General features: G+C 37.2%; 3 protein-coding genes across 5 annotated transcripts in view; 2 read left to right on the forward strand and 1 right to left on the reverse strand.

Moving 5' to 3' along the window:
• The first annotated feature begins 659 nt into the window (after nucleotides 1-659).
• Nucleotides 660-22,566, forward strand: part of LOC129243562 (fatty acid CoA ligase Acsl3) — a 60,622-nt gene continuing 38,715 nt past the window's right edge. For 2 of the 3 annotated variants that reach the window (XM_054880662.1, XM_054880665.1), the window contains exon 1: nucleotides 1,148-1,344. The gene's annotated coding sequence lies outside the window, so the exon portion shown is untranslated. Of the gene's footprint in view, nucleotides 792-1,147; nucleotides 1,345-22,566 lie in introns of those variants that run through there. The other variant, XM_054880663.1, reaches the window with a different exon arrangement.
• Nucleotides 14,436-17,093, reverse strand: LOC129244320 (uncharacterized). Its single transcript, XM_054881938.1, has 3 exons — nucleotides 16,173-17,093; nucleotides 14,607-14,916; nucleotides 14,436-14,542 (listed from the first exon to the last, which is right to left on the reverse strand). Exons 1-3 carry the CDS (start codon nucleotides 17,091-17,093, stop codon nucleotides 14,436-14,438), a joined length of 1,338 nt encoding a protein of 445 aa, XP_054737913.1.
• LOC129243564 (uncharacterized) lies at nucleotides 19,878-20,875 on the forward strand. The gene is made up of 2 exons (XM_054880667.1): nucleotides 19,878-20,519; nucleotides 20,588-20,875. The coding sequence occupies exons 1-2, from the start codon at nucleotides 20,006-20,008 to the stop codon at nucleotides 20,617-20,619; spliced, it is 546 nt and encodes a 181-aa protein (XP_054736642.1). The 5' UTR covers nucleotides 19,878-20,005; the 3' UTR covers nucleotides 20,620-20,875.

Here is a 22,566-nt window from a genome sequence, read left to right on the forward strand (position 1 = left end):
AAAGCATTTTCCGTCAGCCTTATAAAAATAGCGTAGGCACATCCGGTGCCATAGCTACTAACATATAAAAAAATAACAAAGAGTAAAAAAAAACTCATCATTATATTTTATTTTCCCAACTATTCATCTGGCAGCGCAAAGACGTTATCTATGAAAGTCTGGCAACAGCACAAACATTTTCCCAAACACCTACTATCTCATTTACTCCACCAATAAGCATGCGCTCTGCTTACGGCGGAATCACGCCACTTTCCAAGAATGACAGAACACGTATGAAAAAAATAAACTAGTTTACTTGTTGGCCTTGTTGTTGTATCCACCACCACGTGAATAATTTTTGATACATATGTGCGACTGCAAACCATAAGGATGTTGCCAGTTGATTGACGATGCAATGATATTTTAATAACTTGATAAGGAAAAGGTTCTATTAATCAAATTAGGCTTTCAAAATAAATTATGGAGGTTCTAACGATGCTGTATTAAAAAAAAAAAAACGCAATTAACATTTAAGTTTTAAAATTTGTTTACTGGCTTTTATTTTGTTCAAAGATTATTTGAAGTAATAAGGACACGTAACCTTTACTTAATATATATGGTCACACCCCTAAAAAATTCAAAGAGTCTGGTAGCACTCAGTAAGACTGTGGCTCTAAATGTTTTAAAAATTGCTCAGTTTAGATGCGTTTGAACGGCTTTGTAAATTGTGCGTAAAAAAGTGATAAAAATCGTGAATAAATCAATTGAAATGAACTGAATATAAACAAATACATTGCTTGACTTAACAATAGGTGGGCATAAACAACAGCCGTTTTTTTATTTTGTGTATTGCGTTGATTGGTTTCAGATACGAGTATAGCTGGCGGTGCCCCGCTCTGATGACGTGCTCGCAAGAGAGCGCCGGCAGCGAAAATAAAATGTTTACTTATATATATTTGCATATATACAAAAACAAAAAAGCATGGAGAAAATGCAGTCAAAGGAGAAAGTGAGCGAATAGTAAAACAAGGGCATGAGAGGTACGAAGGAAACTTGCATCGGTCGCGTGAAGGGGAAACCGCGGCGCCTACGACGACGACGACGTTGACGCAATCGGCTACGACGGCGTATAATGATGAAAATCGTGTGAAAGAGCATATACAATGATTTAGAAGTAAAGTTAACGTGGCCGAGAGTGATCACTGTTTATGTCGTTGCAAATAATATTTGGAAAGCGGGCGCGCATTAAAAGTTTAATTATTTACTTTTGAGAAAATACATTTTAGATCATATAATTTGAAGCGATTAGTTGAAGTGAACGTAACGCAACGCAAGAATATAGAACGGGTGTGTGCGTGTGTTTGAGTAAGTAATAAGAAAAAGTGTGGTTGTGAAGTGGGTACGGAAAATAGGAATATTGCGACAAAAGGCCAAAAATGCGAACGTGGTGTGACCGTCTGCTGGATATTGGGCCAAGTTGATTCTTAAATTTTACGTTTGTGCGTCGTATTTGGGCAAAAAGTTTTAAAATGAGTTATTGGTTGCGTTGGAGAAGTGGGGAAGGGGGGGTTAATGTAACACAAATGAAGCGAAGTTGTGTGGTATAGAAAAAAGTGCATGAAAATGATGTGATGATTAAGTGCGTAAAGAAATTTGCGAATTGTGCCGTATTAGAAATTTTGCACATGAAATGTAGTGTTTTATATAACCGCGCGTTGCAAAGCGTGTGCTTTTCTATTTTTTGTTTTTTGTTGCATTTGGGGCGTGTGCGTACGCCAGTCGTTTGGTTTTATTGGAAATTTTTTAAAATGTACGCAAATGATTTGGTTATTTTTTTATAATTGTTGAAATAGGTGATAAATGTATTATCTGTATTTAAAATTTCCACGTTTCCTTTAATTTTTCATTCTCATCAATTTGCGGCTGCCTAAAAAAATACGACAATCACACCATTCGCTCTAAAAACCAACAATCAAAACTAACGCAAATTGGTTCTTCGGCGCAACAACAAAAACGTATGTGTGACGGTGAAAACACAACCACCACCGCATTATGCTGCGACGTCACGCAACTCATCCCCGTTACGTGTTAAAAAAAACAAATTTGAATTAATACTACTTACCACAGGTACATAAATATAATATTTAGACCAACATACAATTGTCCATTTACATACAGTTCTTTATAAGTACCCTGCAAGAACAGTGACAGCCAAATGACTAAACGTATGATAATCACTGTTGATGGAAATTTAAACAATGCGCAAACATTGCTATGGTATATTCTTGAATCTATGAATAAAAATGTTCACAATTTCCATCCGGATATTCTTTACGTTTTGCGAATTTGGAGTACCAATTTTTTTGTAAATACATACCTTATGAATTTAATTTTATGATTTAAAAACTATATGCTATAACTAAACTATAAGAAGATTCAGGAAAAGTGTCAAATGAGAGATTTCTATTTGTAGCGTTACGCTTCATATTGAAGAAACATACATATTTTTCACGGTGGAGGAAATAGCGATTTTTAAGGAATCAGCTGATTTGCTGCCTAAGAGGGACAAAAATTGAAATTGTGTTGGTGATATGCTAAAAAATGAACTCACCCAACTAACTTTTCATTCGTTTCTCTCTCTGTCAAATTCCCTATGACGTAACAGGCAAAGTTACTGTCATTATTTGGCTTTGGATGGCCAAACCTCGTAATATATCATAAGGATCTCTTTTGCTTGCTCTAGGGCAATCGGTTTTGTTTTTCCAATTGCTCATTACAATCCTCTTTACCTTTTCGCACTGTCGGCAAGTAAATTTCTATGGGAAATTATTTAGGGACCTTCATACCGATCTCGTTACTTCATTACTTGACAATGTTACGCCATTTTGTCATGGTGTTGATCCAACGAGAGCGGATTCACCATAATTCAACTGGTGCTAACGATAACCAAACTAACGAAAAATGTCAAAATGGCTGTTTACCGAACTGGGTTTCTAACAATTTTCGGGGTATCTATAGTTGTTCTGTTGAAACGGTTCTTTTTCTTAACCTAATTGTTATGATTAATATGACATAACGATCGTAAGCTTTCTAAACCGATTACCCTAGTATGTATGTACATAAGTATAAAGTGGAACGAACACACATTTTTCGTTCTCCTACTTTTCTTGCGCTCTCTTCCAATCACACACTGTGCCGACAACTTGGCCTTCACGAGTTTTGTTCTTTTACTTATTCTTGTCAGTTCATTTAAGAACAAATGTCAATACGCTTGCTGGACCAGTCCATCAGTCAGTAGATATTTACATATGTACATTTAGTATGCATACATACATATGGATATGTTTTGGAAACAAATAATCCTCGCTTCCGCGTGGTGTCGACTGACCATTTGTCATGAAATTTCTCCTCCATGTACGATGAGTACCATCTCATACATTCACTCAGGTACATACATATGTATGTATATACAAATGGAAATGAAAATATATAAATAAGTAATAAATAATACTTGAAATTTCTTTACTTGTAAATATGTATATTGAACATTTTTATATGTATCTGGACTTTGCTTGCATACATATCCGACCATATGCAAGAATTAATGTATCATTTGTTGGATTGCCAATGCAATTAAACTTCAGTGGAAAGTTAACCTTAAAATGTCTCATCAACCGCATGCGTAATTGGAGAAGTGTGAAGAAACATGTGTAGAACGGAGATGCAACTCTGATATATCTATAGTATGTATGTATGTATGTGTGCACTTACACTCGATAGCGACAGGTTATTTACATTTATCGATACCATACCCATCCATGTTTGTCAACAGATGTATTTTTGTTTACTTGGAATCGACGTAATGAATGGCTTTTCCACAAATCCATATATACGTATGTATGTATATTGTTATGTCTATATACGCATATGGCTTTCGCAAAGGTCATCGTATTGAGTCTTTTTAGCAACTTACTCTAACTACGTATGAATGCATATAATTAAAGGAATAAATCGAAACAAGTTTTACGCAAATTAAATGCTCAACTTTCTCTACACTAATTTTTTGCTTTGTGTTGTTGACTAACGACAGTGGATACAAATAATTTACATACTCGTATTGCGATTATTATTTTTTTTAAGGAGAGATCACGCCAATAGCAACTCTTGGCAAACGAACGCGATATGTAATTGTAGTTCTCAAGCAACAATTGAGTTTTGTTGCAATTTGCATCGTTTTCGCGCTATCATGTGACTTTCTAATTCAAGCTTGGCATTGTATTTCTGTACAGTGCTGTGCAATAAAATAGTTACATTTCATTGGTTTCTGCAGTATTCGAGCATATTTTTTCAAATAACTTTTACAGTAGGTGATGTATATGATTACAAATATATACATATGTATATATTTGTTGCGTGTGGCCAATGTAGTTTATATTTGCCTGCTGTTCTGACTTAATTGTGAACTGCCCGAGTATTTCATAAATTTGAAGTTTTAAAGAAATCAGCTTCATTGAGAACAATAAATAAAGTATTATTTGAAGGATTAAACCCGGGATCTATGTACATCCATGCTTTCAAAAGTACGTACTTCCATTTTATTGCACTCCACTAGAAATTTTCAAAAACAGTGGTTTTACGGTGGTTACATTTTGTTGATGTCATTATTCAGGTTTTATTATTTCTGATTGCAGTTTAATGATCGTCGATTTGTTTTGTGACGAGCTTGCTTTAAACTGCGTTGTACTGCGATATTTCGCTTAAATTCACATTTACAATTCATATTATATATTAACATGTGCACGTACGTAAGTATGCATATGCACATGTATGTACATACATACATATACTACATGTGAAAATTTTTTTTTAATTCAATAAGGTAGTTTTTCAAGTTACAGCACTGCAGCTACGATATTAACAACAATCGAGGCGATCGGTAGGTCGGTCATAAACTGTACCGCTTGTAATATTTCATGAATAAGTACCACTTTAACACGGCTCATGTGCCCATAGTGTCGGAGTAGACCAAACTTTTTTTTCCATCCGAAGTGGTTTCTGAGGAGATGAAAAGTGTATTAGTTGAACACGGAATAGGTTTATTCAAATTTATTAATAGTATTGTCGCTTGTGATAGTAATCAAAAAATTATTGTTGCAATAATGATGAAGTTGAAATGTGTTCTATAATATATTACATACTGTATTTGTGTCCTTAGAATGCATCATAAAAATATCGATATATCATATTAACGATAACTAACGACGACATTCAATTTAACCAATGGCACACTTCTGTAAAATTGTATACTAAAAAATCTAACCTCTAAAAAATGAGCAATAAATGCATTTGTTCATGCCGGTCGCCAATTGGTTTTCCACTGCTTTCCATTACCTAGATGCTTCGTACATATTATGTATGTATGTATGTATGGTATGTTTGTATACATTGTATATATTTATATAGACTGTACGTATATATGTATATATGCTGTTGCATGCTGCATAATATAGTGGCCATTGTCTTTGCATGCATATGCACCACACACACCACGTTTTGTTTTGGCTCTCTCTTTACGTTTACTTTGGTTAGCCTCTTGCCACTTTCTCATGCTCTTGGCCACCTCGTTCTCACATTTTCATACACATATTCCATTTGAAGGGGTGTTTGTTACGGCGAAGTGGTAAGCAAGCAGCAACTGCAACTGGGAAGGAGAATGTGTGCGGCGCTGTTGTACGTCATTTCCCCTCAATCTCATACGATTTTCAGCGTGTATAATAGCGTGTTTTTCTTGGCATTACCATCGGTTTCGGTGGATGTCTGTTCGTTTGGTTGGTTTCGCTTTATAATGCCATGCATCACGATTTTCCTTTGTGTTGTGTTGTGTGTGTGTAGTTTTAAGGTCTGCCTTTTTCTTTTGCTACTCGACTCTATTGCTCGAAAATAGACTAACTAGTATATTGTGATAGATATTTTATAAACAGACGGCGTTGTATGTATAGTACATAGTTGTTTTTTAATTTTCTAGTTTCACTTGTTTCGTGTTTCTATTTTTTCTGTTGCCGTTTGTTGCCATTGCCATTCGCCCCAGCGTAAACGAGCCCCCAAGCCTTGTAGAGACAGTTCTTTCCCAATATATTCATTTTAAATGGATATATCTTATTTTAAGACTATTTTCATTACGCATTGCGCAAAAGTTGAAATTTATTTTTATTTTTATATTATTTTTATTTTTATATTAAATATTCGGTTGTCTTTCCCGCCTCTGATGCGTGTGATATTCGCGCACTCGAATATGTAAATTCTGCTGTTGTTGTTGTTGTAGTAAATTCTCTTCACACTTGGTTGGCTGCCGATGCGTGACTGAGTATTTCTAGCGAGCACAACTCTTTGTTGTTCCTCTTTTTTCTTAATTACTTTTTCATTTGCACTTTTAATGCAATGCTTTCTTTCTGTCTTAAAATTTTTTTTTTTTTGACCTTTTCGCAACTTTACAGCCGTCCAATTGTTGTAATTCTTATTTGTTTTGTTGTTTTTTTATTGCAACAAAGTTCGTGGAAAGATAAAAACGAAAAAAATGTGTACCATTAAAACTTGGCTTACACGATACTATCAGTAAACAGGTCATGAAGAGAAGACATTGGCAGTGAAATTGGCAACTTAAAATACGTTCACATATAAGTAGATGATCTACTTTTTCGCGCTTAACTCAAAATCCGTAATTAAAAAGCGCAATTTCCCATACAAAATTTCTCTCTCAAAATCTGGGATTATAAAATAATCCTAGATAATACGATACTTTTTGTCATACAACCCTGTGTTTTCTGTGTTATCGATAATTATTATTACGAGTGTAAGGAGAAACATCAAAATAAAATAAAAACTAAATAAAATGGATGCCGGCAAGGAAAAGAGGTCTGTAAACATAATTCTAAATTTTTGTTAAATATTATCAATTATGGATTCATTTTACAGAAAAAGCGTGTGTCCATAAACGTTTTGTCCTCTTATTACTTCTTCTTCTTCTTAATCGGCGTATCCATGCTGGATGTTCGCGATTACATACAAACGTCATTGTGATCTTAGTCATACAGTTTTCAGGTCATATTATTAATGATTTCATTATATTTTTGTCTGTTTTTCGCTGCTGTTGTTAATTCGCCGATTGTTTTTAGGCCTGTCCACTCTTTGATGTTGTCTAGCCATGTCATTTTCTTCCTACCAATTCCTCTTTGTCCTTCAATTTTTCCTTGCATCAGCAGTTTTAGAATATCATACTTGTCACCTCTTGTAATATGTCCGAAATAAGCGACCTTCCTCCTTTTTATGTCCGTAAGCATGTTCCTAGCGGTTTGCATTCTATTTAGCACTACGTCATTCGATATTTTGTCATTCCAGCTTATTTTCAACATTTTTCTGTAACACCACATTTCGAATGATTCTAGTCGGTGTATGCTTACGGTTTTCAATGTCCAGGCCTCGCATCCATATAAGAGTGTTGACCATACATAACATTTTAAAAATCTTGTCTTTAACCCGATTGGTATGTCCCGGCGTGTCAGTATCTTTTTGATCTTCATGAAGGCTGTTCTAGCCATTTCTATTCTCCCTCTTATCTCCTGATCATGGTCCCATTGGTCATTCAGCCATACACCCAGATACCTGAAACGTTTTACTCTTTCTATTGTTTTGCCACCTATGGTTAGCCTCGCATAGGAGTAGTCTCTGCTGCTTTTATTTACAATAATAAATTTGGTTTTGTCAATATTTATGTTTAGCCCGAATTCTTTGCTGTGTTTTTCAACTTTGTTTACAATAGTTTGGAGATCCTGAAAATTGTTTGTTACTAACGTTGTATCGTCTGCGTAGCGAATGTTATTTATATAAATTAATTAATTTAATGTTGAGAGGCGAACTGAGCCTCTTAAAAAGAAACAAATTATTTTAACGGCCAAGTGCCGGAGTGGATGTTTATTTAGGCGACTTATCGAAGGTGCGCTGTATATCCCAACTGATTTCTTAAAACATAGAATATTTTACTTAACCTAAGCCAAAACTCGCATCACGCCACAATGTCATAGTATCAAGCCGACCCAGCGAAATGTTTGGCGATAGCGGAAACTCTTGCAGCAAAACAAAAGTGTCCGGTTACTGTCGCTGACCCTTGCAGCTATAGCGCGCTGAAAATGTTTGGCGATAGCGGAAACTCTTGCAGCAAAACAAAAGTGTCCGGTTACTGTCGCTGACCCTTGCAGCTATAGCGCGCTGATACAACTTATGTTATATCGCAATTGCGAGGGCTGTTTCTTAACTTATGAAGCTATAAACTTATGAAACTTACAAATGTCTCTTACAAGTAAAATATCCTATATTAGGTGTCATTTGTTAACTACTCCCCCTTCAAGTATAAGGCCGTCCTCGGCCGACCCAATCCCGGCGACGACTTCTCGTAACTGCTTTGCACCGATGATTCGACAAAGAGTGAGGCCAATGCAGATTAAAGCACAGCATATGGCTCCAATGATGAATGCCACACGATAAGCTTGATCAGTTCCGGCGTTTTTCTTGAATTGCTGTATCACCTCCAGATTACGTTCATTCAAACGATGAAGGTAAGGGAGGCTGAGGACATCTTGGGTGGCAGTGATGTTCAGCAAGGGAGAATTGGCAATACCCGGGACTCTATTGCGTACGTTGTTGTGATTGTAAAAAAGAGTCCCGTTAATTGCGACTCGGTCTCCGAACGTGATGAGATGCGTGCCTTGTACCTGGATCTCAGTGCCGTTGTCCACCTGAATCCTTGCGGACCCGTCGTTGAGGATGATGATTCCGTCATCTACATGGGTGATTATTTCCAGGTTGCTCGGCTGGATCTCGCAGTGTGCCGTGCCACCTGCATGGAGCTCTTTGGCACATGAACTTTCCAAAGCCAGACGACAAAATGTGGCTCCAGGTGAAGCGGCGCAACTCTGCAGTGTGTGGGTTTCTCCATCGCATTCGGCTATGACGTTGTCAAGCAATCGCACTATCGTGATCTTTCTGCAAGCTCTTTTAATCTTGGGGAATTTAATTAACACTAAAACTTATGAGCTAATCGTATTTCTCAAACGTAGTTGTTGGTTGGCTTAAAAGTTAAGTTATTTTGTTTCTTGCTTACGTAAATTTTATAAAGTGTATGGTGTTATTGGGTTGAAGAACTTTTACGGACATTACAAACTAGCATTTACATAATTATGCTTCACTTTACTGATTAATACAATTCTGTTTTTATCTTATAACATAATTTTTTTTTTAAATTAAAGACCTAAAAGTAAAGTATGTAAAAGATCTTGACTTTAAGTCACTTATTGTACAAAGTAAGAATTCTAAGTTGAATAGTTACCGAAGGCAACGTTTAACTAAAGCCGCAATTTCTGTCACAACTCAGTGTGCTTAAAACTTTTCGACGGATAAACATAAGATCGCCTATGGGAGTGTTGGTGGGTTCCTCTAGCCAAATTGATTTCAAATCTGAGTGGTCCAAAATGTTTGGGCTAACAATGTTAACCTTTGCAAGAGTAATAGCAAGCATTAAATTTTGCAACTCCATCATTAGCATTCTGTTTCTAGACAGTAGTGTTTCAAATAAATGGCTAGTGTCAACTTGTGAGTTTTTGGCTATCTTGAGAATTCTGTTGACAGTGATTGTTAACTGGTTAAGCTGGTCCTGAACTCTAGTGTTTATTTCTATTCGTCTATTATTGGCATTTATTAATTGCATTTCAGTAAACCTAGTAAAAACTATGCCAAGTGGCTAAAAGTAAGTTGAACAACTATATCTAACTTATACGAGTTTGCCTAGTGGCTTAAAAAAAAGGTGTACAAAAAAACAAGGGAGTCACCTTAGGTTGTCCTTGTGGACCACCCTCCCTTTAATGAGGACCTCGGTCCCCAGGTCTGCTTCCACGGCCTTCTCATCACATAAGGGTGTGAGTTTGTTTCCGAGTCGTCGGTTGGACTTGACCAAAACTTTGTCACCAACGTCGAAGATCCTATTTTGCCGATTTGCGTTTTCCCTAGCTCTGAGCATCGTCTGAGCGTTTCTGATCTTTTCTTGTATTTTTTCTTGTGGCTCATCTGGGTGCGCCTGAACCACATCAACTGGTCTCTGGTCGATGACCGAATGGATCGACTTATTGTACTCAGTTGTAGCCAGTAAAATGACTTCTACGGTGTCATTTATGCCTTTATCGATCTTTAGGCATCTGGCTAGCTCTAACAGAGTGCTGTGAAAGCGCTCAACCTGTCCATTCGAGATGCTATGCAATGGTGGTGCATTTGAAATGCTGACCCCATAGTTGTTTGCGAGCATAGTCACTATGGTCTCTGAATTCAATGACGGTTCATTGTCACAGTAAATGGATTCGGCTTTAGGAAAAAAATTCATTAGTTGCATTAAAGCTGGCTTCAGATCCACAATGGTTCTTGAGGGGATCGGTTGGACAATAGCAAACTTAGAGAACTTGTCGATGCAAGTTAGAAAGTATTTCCTGTCAGTGGAGAAAATGTCTATGTGTAACATCTCACCTACATGTGAGGGGATCGGTGTCTCCCCAAGCTCTTGTTTTTTGGGGTGTCTATCATATTTAGCCCTAGCACATGTTTTGCAATTTTGTACTATTTCATTGGCCATTCTTGCCATCTTTGGAAAGTAGTACTCCGAGAGTACCTGCTTAATATTTTCCTGTGCAGACCTATGGGCCCTATTATGCTCGGTTGTGAGGATTTCCCTTCTATCTCCCACCGCAAATACGTCCACTACGCGATTTTTGCAATGCCAGAACTTTGTGGCCGGGTATCTACGAACCAATGAATCTTGTATCATTGCAAGCGTGTGTAAATCACAGTGGAGAGCATTTACGCATTTGGGTGAAACTACATCTTCGAGCTCGTCTAGCAGCGATTCGATGCAAGTATAGCTGATCAAGTAGCGTTTCTTATTTCCAAAAAGAATAAAACTTCGTTTTAAGGGTAAACGCGCCTCTTCTAGCACTATTTGGTTTTGAAAACAATTCAAGGGTTTGTCTGTTGTCTCAATGGTGTTGGTGAGAGATACCTCGCTGTGGATCGTTGCTGCGCAGGACTCAATTTCTTGTTCATTCACAGCGTTGAGCTGCTGTCTTGACAAGGCATCCGCAACCAGATTGTCCTTGCCGGGTTTATAGAAGATACGTGCATTAGACTCGTCAATGCGCGCTTTCCACCTTTTGATCTTCGCATTTGGATTGGATTCCGAAACTGCGAAGGTCAAGGGTTGATGGTCAGTGAAGATATTAATGTCTTTCACCCCATACAAATAGTGCCTTAACTTGGCAAGTGACCATACGATGGCCAATAACTCTCTCTCATTTGTTGCATAGTTTACCTCGCTGTCCTTCAATGTTCTTGAAATCATTGTTATAGGACGACCCTCTTGAGACAAAACTGCACCTATGCCGTGAGCCGAAGCATCGGTCGTTAGATCGAATGGCTTCTTAAAATCGGGGTACCTGAGCATTACATTCTCAGATGACAAAACGTCGCGCAACTTCTGAAACGCCCTTTGCTGCACTTCAGAGAATTGAACCTTTATATTTCTGGACCTATGCTTACTGACTGTTCCATTTTCACCCTTCAAAATATTGGAGATGGGTCTTGCTATTGCGGCGAAGTCCCTAATGAAACATCTGTAATAACTTGCGAGGCCTAGAAATGATCTGACCTCGAGCAGTGTTTTAGGTTCTGGATACTCCTGTATTGCCTTAACCTTTTCAGGATCCGTCGTGGCGCCAGTGCTGGTGACTATGAAACCAAGAAAGTTCACGCTTTTCTTAAAAAATCGTGACTTTTCGACGGAGACCCTCATGTTTGCTTCGTGTAAGCTTTTTAGGACCCAATCCACGTGTTTAATGTGGGAGTCCTCATCTTCTGAAAAGATGATTACGTCATCGACATAAACATAGCAAAATTTGCCAATCTGCTCTCGCAGTATGTCGTCGATGGTTCTTTGGAAGATGCTTGCTGCATTCTTCAATCCAAAGGGGAGCCTTTTGAACTCGTATTTCCCCCCGTTTACAGAGAAAGAGGTTTTTTCACGGTCGCGTTCAGCGAGTATGATCTGGTGATAACCAGACTTGAGGTCTAATGTTGAGAAGAATTTGGCTCTCCCCAAATTCCCCAATATCATTGATATATTTGGCATAGGGTATTTGTCAGGCACGGTTCTTTCGTTAAGTTTACGAAAGTCCATTACCAACCTCATTTTCCTATTGCCCGCTTCATCAGTGCCCTTCTTGTCTACTACCCATATTGGGTTATTGTAGGGAGAGACTGACTTTTGAATTATATCATTTTTTAGCAGATCTTTGATTTCTTTATTAACGAAATCAGCTGCTCCCATTGGATATGGGTAAAGCTTGGCATAGATTGGTTGCTCATCTGTGGTCCTAATGGTAGCCACGACTGATGTGTTATACGGCAACGCCTCGTCTGGGTCTGCAAAGGCCTTTTGTCTGGTCTTTAGCATTTTCAAAAAGGAACTTCTAGCTAATGGGGATGCCTCTGCACAGTCTACATTTGTGAAATTTACATTTTTGCACGTGTGGAAGGTGATTTGTTCGACCTCCGTGCCCCATTTAAGCTGTCCTGAAGCTAGACAAAGCGAAGCAGCTGCCTGCTTTAGCAGGTCAAGGCCTACAATCCCATCAAAAGTTGACAAGTCCGGCAGAATAAAAAAGGTTGCCTTTAACCCAAACATTGTAACAAAGCATTTGTGTGTAATTTGTGTCTCGCCGTGAATGGAATGAATTTTGAAGGAGGACTCTACAGAGTGTACGCCTTTTAACCCTTCATGTGGCCGAATGAAATTCTTGGCCGCGCCCGTGTCTATGAGGAATCGCATGTGAGTCCCTGCTATTCTTCGTCTGATGACGGGTAGCAGGGATTTACTCCTAAAAAATTGAGGGCATCAGAGTCATAACTAGCATCGTCATTGATTTGTGCCGCTGCGCTAGAGGCGGCATCAGCGTACGCCTCTGCTCCCTGTCCCGCGTCTTGCGTGACGTGATTCAATCTTTGCTGATTTCTCTGACCGCCTGTGCGGTCGGATGTGGGGTGCTTCCTATTCGCGTAAACAGGGGCCTGAGTGGGCTGCAAAACCCTTGAAAAGGAAGGATCGACCTCCATGGGCACCGGTGCGCCATTATTATTGTGCTGCTTACTGCTTCGTTGGTCAGTCTGCACTGGGGCCTTGCTTTGCTTGCTAAAGTGTGGATTCTTTGTACCGCTAGCTTGTGTTTCGGCTTGTTGCGAATGCCTCTCCTGTTGGTGCCCCTGCGCTTTGGCATGCGGCTTGCGCTCTTTGTCCTCTAGACTTCTTGCGAAATTAGCCGCGAATGTGTACCTTTCATGATTTGACTCAACTTCTTGCGCGAGAGCTAGCGCTGAAGGCAAGTCTCTGGGCTTTGCTGCAAAGAGCACATCTGTAAGACTGCGCTTGAGACCCGATATGAATACACGCAACGCATCGTCGCGGAATTTTTCACATAGGCCCTTTGCTAAAGCCGGCTCATATGACATGTTAACTTTGTTAGTGAGAAGAGTGAGTTTCTTCTCTACCTCATCGTAATATTGAAGCAGGGACAGGCCACCTTGCCTCAAGGTACCTAATTCCTGTTCAATGACGTGAATTGGTCTCTTGTCGCTGTATGTGAAATCTAGGCGATTTATTATCGCATCAAAATTCAATACAGTACCAAATGAGGCCAGCACCGCGTCTGCGGGGCCCCTGATCTTGCTTCTTATAATGATAACAGCCTGGTAATGACGAGAACTGCCATTATGTGGTCTGAAGATCTCGTAAGCGGCTAATGCTGCCTGCCTCCAAGATACATAAGCTTCCTGTGCTCCTGCAAACTCAGGTAAACATTTGACGGCATCTAGCGGCTCGTCACAGCGAATGTCGTTTCTAATTCCTATAGCAGCATATGCTACTACTTGTGGGGCGGCAACGTTTGCTGCTGCTATTTGTTGAGCCAACTCATTAATTCTTTGAGTCAATGCTCGCTCCCTCTGCTCGTTTATAGCGGCCTGTTCAGCTAAAGCATTGCTGACAGCCGACCTTATTATTTCCCTAAGCTGATCTGGATCCATTTTACCTAATGGTGGGGGAACTGTAGGGAGAAGTTTTGTAGCCGGGACTCTGATGCGAATGTCACAGTCGGAATCTGAGTCGCTAGACTGCTTGCGAGGTTTTCTATATTGGCTGAACTGTGACATGCGCAGGCCAGTGGCCGCGAAAAGTAAAACGGGCCGTCAAAAGATGGATCGAATTATGTCGTAGCTCTGAACCACGAGAACTGTATGTATTGTTATAGCACAATTTTAGACACATAGAAAGTAACACAAAGTAATTTAATTAACGATCTGGATGATAAATTGTTTCAACTAAAATTCTCAACGCAGTCACTCTCACGTGTTTCAGAAACCTGGTTCTGATTATTGTTATTAAGTATGATCTGTTGCAATATAAAATACTCACAAGTACTAACTAATTTTTGTAAAAATTAAACTTTTGTATTTGAAGAAAAATTTTGGCTAGAGTATCCACTTACATGATTCAACTAACACAAGAAAAAATTTCTTTATAAAGTTGGTCACTCGCAGTTCCCGCGCTGCTGTCTTAATTGCTTGGTTGTTGCAGCTCCTGTGCTGCTGTTTTATGCTGCTGCTGTTATTGGTCACTCGCAGTTCCCGCGCTGCTGTCTTAATTGCTTGGTTGTTGCAGCTCCTGTGCTGCTGTTTTATGCTGCTGCTGTTATTGGTCACTCGCAGTTCCCGCGCTGCTGTCTTAATTGCTTGGTTGTTGCAGCTCCTGTGCTGCTGTTTTATGCTGCTGCTGTTATTGGTTGTGGAGTCTGACCACTAGTTGGGCGCCAATTAATTATATTTAATGTTGAGAGGCGAACTGAGCCTCTTAAAAAGAAACAAATTATTTTAACGGCCAAGTGCCGGAGTGGATGTTTATTTAGGCGACTTATCGAAGGTGCGCTGTATATCCCAACTGATTTCTTAAAACATAGAATATTTTACTTAACCTAAGCCAAAACTCGCATCACGCCACAATGTCATAGTATCAAGCCGACCCAGCGAAATGTTTGGCGATAGCGGAAACTCTTGCAGCAAAACAAAAGTGTCCGGTTACTGTCGCTGACCCTTGCAGCTATAGCGCGCTGAAAATGTTTGGCGATAGCGGAAACTCTTGCAGCAAAACAAAAGTGTCCGGTTACTGTCGCTGACCCTTGCAGCTATAGCGCGCTGATACAACTTATGTTATATCGCAATTGCGAGGGCTGTTTCTTAACTTATGAAGCTATAAACTTATGAAACTTACAAATGTCTCTTACAAGTAAAATATCCTATATTAGGTGTCATTTGTTACCTAATTCTGCGTCATTTATTGCTTCTTCAAATATTTTTTCTGCGTACACATTAAATAATAGTGGCGATAGAATGCAACCTTGTCTCACTCCTCTGTAGATTTTTGTCTCTCTTGTGGTGGTGTCTCCGAATCTGATTTCTGCAGTCTGATTCCAATATAAGTTTTGTATACATTTGACGTCATATTTGTTTATGTCCAAGTCTTTCATTATTTCAAATAACTTGTTATGTTCTATTTTGTCAAAGGCTTTCTCGTAGTCTATAAAACACATGCATATATCTTGATTGGCGTCCTGTGATTTTTGTGTAAGCATTTGAAGACTAAATATTGCTTCTCTGGTCCCAAACCCTTTCTTAAAGCCAAATTGTGTTGTTCCTATAGCGGCCTCGCATTTCTGATAAATTCTGTTGTGAATTATTTTAAGAAAAATTTTTAGCGTATGGCTCATTAGACTTATTAGCCGATAGTCCTTGCATTGTTTTGCATTGGTCTTTTTTGGTATCGCAATAAACGTGGATTTTAACCATGAACTTGGATAATTAGCAGTTTCATATATGTGGTTAAACACTTTCATTAGGGTTGGCATTCCACTGTCATTTATAAGTTTGAGAATATCAGCTGAGATTTCGTCACAGCCTGTTGCTTTTTTTGGTTTTGACAATTTTATCGCATATTTTATTTCCGACATAGTTATTTTAAGTAGTGGATCGTCTGTTGAGTCGTTTGTGCTGATATTTACATCTCTTGAATCGTCTTTGAATAATTCATGGACATATTGTACCCAAATATTGCGTTTTTCGTTTTCGTCTGTTATAACCTTGTCGTTTGTATCGTATAATGTATTAATTGTATTGTATCTTCTCAGGTTGCATATTTCCTTTAGTTTTCTGTGTAAATTAAAACTATCATGTAACTTTTCCAATCGCTCTATATCCTCGCATTGTTTGCCCATCCATTGGTTTCTTGCGTCTCTTATTTTGTCTCTGATTTCTTTGTTTCTACGTTTATATTCGTCAATGTTTATGTTCCGATATTTTCTTCTCTCATTCATCAAGTTCAGAATTTCATCATTCATCCATTTTTCTTTTGCTACATTAATTCTTGTTCCTAGTGTATTAGTTGTCAGTATTCTTATCTTGTCAGCAGTATTATTCCACCATTCAATCGGATTTTCACCAGTATTGCAGCTTGTCAATAATTCATTTAGCTTGTTTTGGAAGTCATTTCTAATATAGTCGTTTTCCAGTTTTTGTATATCGATATGGGATTTTTTCTGTTTTGTTTTCCGTGATGTTAATCGAGATCGTATCGTTGCCAGCAATAAGTTGTGATCAGAAGGAACGTCTGCGCCTGGAAGTGTTTTTGCCCGTATCATCGATGATTTAAATCTTTTGTTAATTAAGATGTAGTCAATTTGATTACGTATTATATTTCTCATTCCGTCTTGTGGTGATTTCCATGTGTACAGTCGTCTCTCTGATAATTTATAATACGTGTTACCAATTATGAATTCCTCTTCTTGACAAAATTGCACTAGTCTATTTTCCCTTTCATTTCTGTCTCCTAGACCGAATTTTCCAGTCACATTTGTTGTTTCCTCTTTTCCTACTTTTGCATTGAAGTCGCCCATGATTATATTTATGTCATGTTTCTTAGTCATCATTAGAATTTTTTTAAGGTCATTATAAAAACTTTCAATCTCGTCATCAGTACAGTCAGCATTGGGAGCATATACTTGGATAATATTTAAATCAACTGGATTTGTTTTCAATTTAAGGATCGCCATCCTATCAGAGTATGGAATAAATTCGCTAATTTTCCCACAATGCTTTTTCGCGATCATAATGCCTACTCCTCTTCTATGTCTTGAAGAATCATTTCCTGAGTAGTAAAAATGTACGTCTTTTTTTATGCAACCGTTTGATTGCCACCATGTTTCGCTTATTACTTACCTGCCATAATTTTTTGCAACCTCAGTAAACGTCGTCGCATTTCCTCCAACTCCTTATTATTAGCAGACAATTGCGCAATTAAATTAGCTATTCCTTCTCTTTGTATTTTCTTCATATCGTTAATAATAATTAAAGAAACCAAAAATACCGAATATTTCACCAATATAACTTCTATAAAGAAAAACTTCTCATAGCAATATTGACAGCTGATTGTCAATTTTGCAAGTAATCTGCCATATGTGAACGGGTAGATTAATTTGGTGGATTTATAGGTAATTAATGCATTTGTATGTGAACACACTTCAATCATTTACGATCAATACAACCTTGTGCTCGTCGTCATTTTGCTTTTATTATTTGGAAGTTGTTGTTTGAATATTGTTTAAAGAGCAATCCTTAGCAGTTTAAATATTTGGACTTATTGGGCAAAATAATATCTCGAGGAAGTGAATTAGGTGTTTTCGCGATTTTCAGAGACAAGCTAAAATCAAAATTCCAATAATTTTTGCCGTAATACTTCTATAAAAAAATTGGAGAAATGGGAGACTACAAACAGCTTAATAAGGATTTAATAGATGGCAATCGGGCACTGAAACAAGCAGTAGCTGAATACCAAAGGTAGTACACTTCAATGCGTGCCGAACTAATAGAGCATCATCGCTTAAGAATAGAATCAGAGCGCGAAAATGTAATAGATGTTGAAAATGATCAGACTGGCGACGTTTCCACGGCAGTCGGTTCTACGTTACCGAAACGACCCGGACTTATATCCGGCCAAGTACTGTCACTACAGCAGCATTTTCCATATGCAAGTATGGGGAATGTTTATGCTGCTATAACAACAACAATAACCAGACTGTCGAAAATGAAGAATTACGTTGCATAAGGGAAACCAATGAAGAAGAATCTGAATATAAGATTACTATGCACAGAAGTGGTGAAGGTCCAACATTTATGAGACAGCCCATAAAAGATCTACAAATTTGGATATGGAAGATAGACAATCCAAAGTAAATATTGTAACAAAATGCAACAGAGTAAAGTAACTTTTATAATGGCGTCCCCTTCAGTACTCAATTCGCCTTGCTCGTTAGGTATGGAGAAAAAAACTGTTTGAGGGGAACTTTGGATTCCACGTCACTTGGGATGTTTTTCACAAAATTTAGATCAATGATAGATGCTCAATTACTCGCCTTGCTGTTTTTTTAGATACTCAATTCGCTTTGTAGCACACCCTTAAAAATCTTTTCACCTAGAACAGTACCAAGAGAACGTTAATGTATAGAGAAGTCTCATTGACGGGAACGTTTTGTGCACGTGATTCACCACAGACATATTTTTTACCAAAAGTTAACAGAAATATACTCAACTGGTCAAAGCAGCAGTTGAGTAAAATTCATTTGTATGAAGGAAGAAAGAATGTTAAACGCTGTAGGCTAGCTACAGGCACTTTATCATAAAAAACTAAGTTCAATAGTGACTTAGAAAGAGAAAATTATCCAAAAATATATACATATATTAATATCTGTCTAAGGCATCTTCTGTAAAACTTTGTTAAATTTCCTTCAACCAAATCAAATCCTTCATAAAGAATTGATTCATTAAGAGGCACTCAGGAAGATGGCATACACCGGATTTACACACGGAGACATCTGGAAGGGAGACATTGGAAATTCTCTTTTCTTGTCTCATTCGCGGTCACATGGGCAAAATTGTTTTCGGCAACATTTTGACGTTTACTACTTTAGAATCTTCTGGTTCGAATATATTCTACAACCCGCTAACATTTAAAGCGGAAAACGTTCGACAACAGTTTCTTAAATATATCAATGAAAAATGGAAACTGGTTAAATAAGAAATAGTTTGTACATATATAAATACATGCATATGCTCATATATACATTTTTGTACTTGAATAAAAAAAAAAATTAAATTAAAAATACTTCATATTAAATAATTAACTTAAAATTAGCTTGAGTATATAGAAATGCGGGGAAAAATTTGAATTCAACATAAACATGTCCCAAAACTATTTTAAATTACACCTACTTTACTAGCAAAAATAATCATGCATTTCCCAAACAGCCTTCGGATGTTTGTCATCGTTGTTATCTTCCGTTTGATTGAAAACCAACACATAACTCGGAACTTTCTCCCACAAAAGAAGAAAACAAATGAAGCAACTGTCAAAAATTGCTTTAAGATTGGAAATACGAATAAGAAGAACAAAGCGTGTCGCCGGTACAGGAGAGAAATTCCCTTCTCTCTTCCGCGGCCGTCCTTATCCACCTAACAAAATGTTTCCCTTCCTAATGTTTCCGTGTGTAAATGGGCACATACGCAAATTTAAATATGTGATTTTATATACATATGTGCATATGTATTGTATATGCTGTGTGTATGTACGTACGTATATATGCGGTGTGGATTAACGTTCTCTGCAGTACCGTTACTTTAATTTATTTGTTTATTTAGTGTTAAAGAGTGTTAAATGGAAGAGCATGCATTGCTTCCTTCTTAGCTTTAACAATTTAATTTAAAAAAAAAATTGCAAAAATTAGTTCTAAAATCAAAATTCCAATCCATTTTACCGCACCACATCTATCAAAATATTGGAGAAATGGGAGACTACAAACAACTTAATAAGGAGTTAATCGATGCCAATCGGGAATTGAAACAAAAAATTGCCACATACCAAAAGGAGTTGACTTCAATGCGCGCCGAACTAATTGAGCTTCAACGCTTAAGAATAGGCACAGAGTGCGATTGCCGCGATCGCATGCTCTCATTTGCGACAAATAATTTTAAAAATTTTCTATCTTCTTTACGAGAGATTGATACAAACATAAATGTAATGGAGTTACTGGATTATGATAATTGTGTACAGAATGGAAGTTGTAATGTTGGCGTAAGTTGCCAAAGTGAAATCAATGAAGAAGAATCTGAAGATGAGGTTAATATGCACAGAAGTGGTGAAGGTCCAACATTTATGAGGCAGTCCATAAAATACCTAGTGAATTTGGATATGAAAGATAGGCAACTCAAAGTGAATATTGTATCAAAACGCGGTAAACAGCATCATAGACGAAGCAAAAGTGAAAACTCGATTGATATCGCACGTAATATTGAGCAGGGTAAATATCTAGATTACAAATTTTAAGTATTGAATTAATCTGTATGGGTGTATTTCTCTTTCAATTAGATTCTGCACAAAAGCCAAGTCAAGTTATGTGAACGAAATAGAGATGGAAGATAACTGGTCACTTCAATGAACCGTTCTTTACATCTATCACGTAGCGCATGCGATTTGCGCGAATCAACCGAGCAATGTGATGCAGGATAGGATTCAATACGTTGTTAAATTCACCTTGTTCTCGCCTGATATTGCCTATAGATTAGTCATATATGTAAGCTTAGCGATGTGCAACTTCATGGGTTCCGAATATTTCTCTGATCCAAATTTCTTCAATAAATTTTAGTATTTGTCTTATTTCATTGAGATTTATGTATTTCATCCTGTGATAAAATAAGTTTACATAGGTGTTCGTTATGATTATGTATGAATGCTGGGCACGGTCTCAGCACAGATTCGGCGGTTTTATATTCCTTCCTACAGAATCTGCAAGTTCAGTTGGAATATATTCGCTGGTTAGTAAAATGATAATGCAATATACAAGCTCTGCTAGAATTCCTGTTATTAAAGGGTTAGGCCACTCTAGGATTTTCAAAATATCGAAATTTTTTTTTTGCTTAAAAGATGCTTTAAACTCTTTAGAATATAAAACAAAAAGTCCTATGCGTGAAAAAATGTTTATCTCTAATATTTCGCACTTTTGCGCGAGCGCCTCTGACGTCTCTGACACGACTATTCAAATTTAAACCGTGTTTATCTCAAAACGTTATTTTTCAAAACTGCACGCAGCATAACACAAACAATTTTTAATATTTTCACTTGTAATTGTACAAGGATCTTTAGAACATTATTCCGCACTGAAATACGTACGGATTTTTTTATTAATTAATTAGAAAAATTTTTATAAACAATTAACGGTTCCATTTTAGATGAAAAATTCTACTTTTGACTTCAAACATCTGCAAAATACACAAATTTCAATATTTCTAAAATCCCGTACGTATTTCTACAGCTATACTCACGTCGATTGAGAAGAATTTTTTTAATTTGGTTTAGGTGGACATTTACGTCAGTTGTACTGCGTGCCGTGAAGTGCCTTTTTCGCAGGGCGCGTTCAGAGATTCACTCCAAAGGCGCCATTTTGTAATATTTTTCAATAAATATATTTGTAATTACACTTAAATACATGCTTAATAATATACTTAAAAAGTTTTTTCCTAGCACCTTTCTTTCAATGTAAAAAAATCCTTAAAAAACTGCTTTTTTTACAGTAGCTAGAGTGGCGTAACCCCTTAATACCAAATTATTCTTATTTAATTCCATACAATCCTGAAATCGGTTTAAGTTAAAGTTACCTATCATTAATTTTGTGCAAACAAACAAAAAACCAATTATCGATTTAAAACAATAACTACTAGTTTTGTCGAAAGTCCAAAGAAATATACCTGAAGAAAAATCACGAATGCTTGTTTAGAATTTTCAATTTATAATACGTTCACATAGTAAGTAGATGATTTACTTTTTCGCGCTTAACTCAAAACCTGTAATTAAAAAGCGCGATTTCCCATACAAAATTTCCCTCCCAAATTCTGAGATTATAAAATAATCCTAGATAATAACGATACTTTTCGACATATAACTCTGTGTTATCGATAATTATTATTACGAATGTAAGGAGAAACATCAAAATAAAATAAAAACTAAATGAAATGGATGCCGGCAAAGAAAACAGGTCTGTAAACATAATTCTAGTAAAATTTTTGTTAAATATTATTAATTATGGATTCATTTTACGTTTGTCCTCTTATTACTTATTTTAAAATGTAATATAGAATATCCCATGCGCATTGCTGCCATAATTTTTTGCAACCTCAGTAAACGGCGCATACGGATTTCCTCCAACTGTTTATTATTAGCAGCCAATTGCGCAATTAAATTAGCTATTCCTTCTCCTTGTATTTTCTTCATGTCGTTAACAATAATTAAAGAAACCAGACCCACCGAAATATTCCACCAATATAATTTCTATGAAGAAAAACTTCTCAAAG

Source organism: Anastrepha obliqua, chromosome 4, assembly GCF_027943255.1.
Source record: "Anastrepha obliqua isolate idAnaObli1 chromosome 4, idAnaObli1_1.0, whole genome shotgun sequence".
Lineage (NCBI taxonomy): Eukaryota > Metazoa > Arthropoda > Insecta > Diptera > Tephritidae > Anastrepha > Anastrepha obliqua.

Excerpts from the sequence above, each read along its gene's own strand:
- LOC129244320 (XM_054881938.1), bottom strand. The coding sequence starts at position 17,093 with ATGACTAAGAAACATGACATAAATATAATCATGGGCGACTTCAATGCA. Across the intron at positions 14,917-16,172 it reads TCAAAGACGATTCAAGAGAT|TGGTCAGACTCCACAACCAA; the intron begins GTAAATATCAGC and ends GCGCCCAACTAG. Across the intron at positions 14,543-14,606 it reads TCTTGTGTTAGTTGAATCAT|TTAGTACTTGTGAGTATTTT; the intron begins GTAAGTGGATAC and ends TACAAAAATTAG.
- LOC129243564 (XM_054880667.1), top strand. The coding sequence starts at position 20,006 with ATGGGAGACTACAAACAACTTAATAAGGAGTTAATCGATGCCAATCGG. Across the intron at positions 20,520-20,587 it reads CGCACGTAATATTGAGCAGG|ATTCTGCACAAAAGCCAAGT; the intron begins GTAAATATCTAG and ends TCTTTCAATTAG.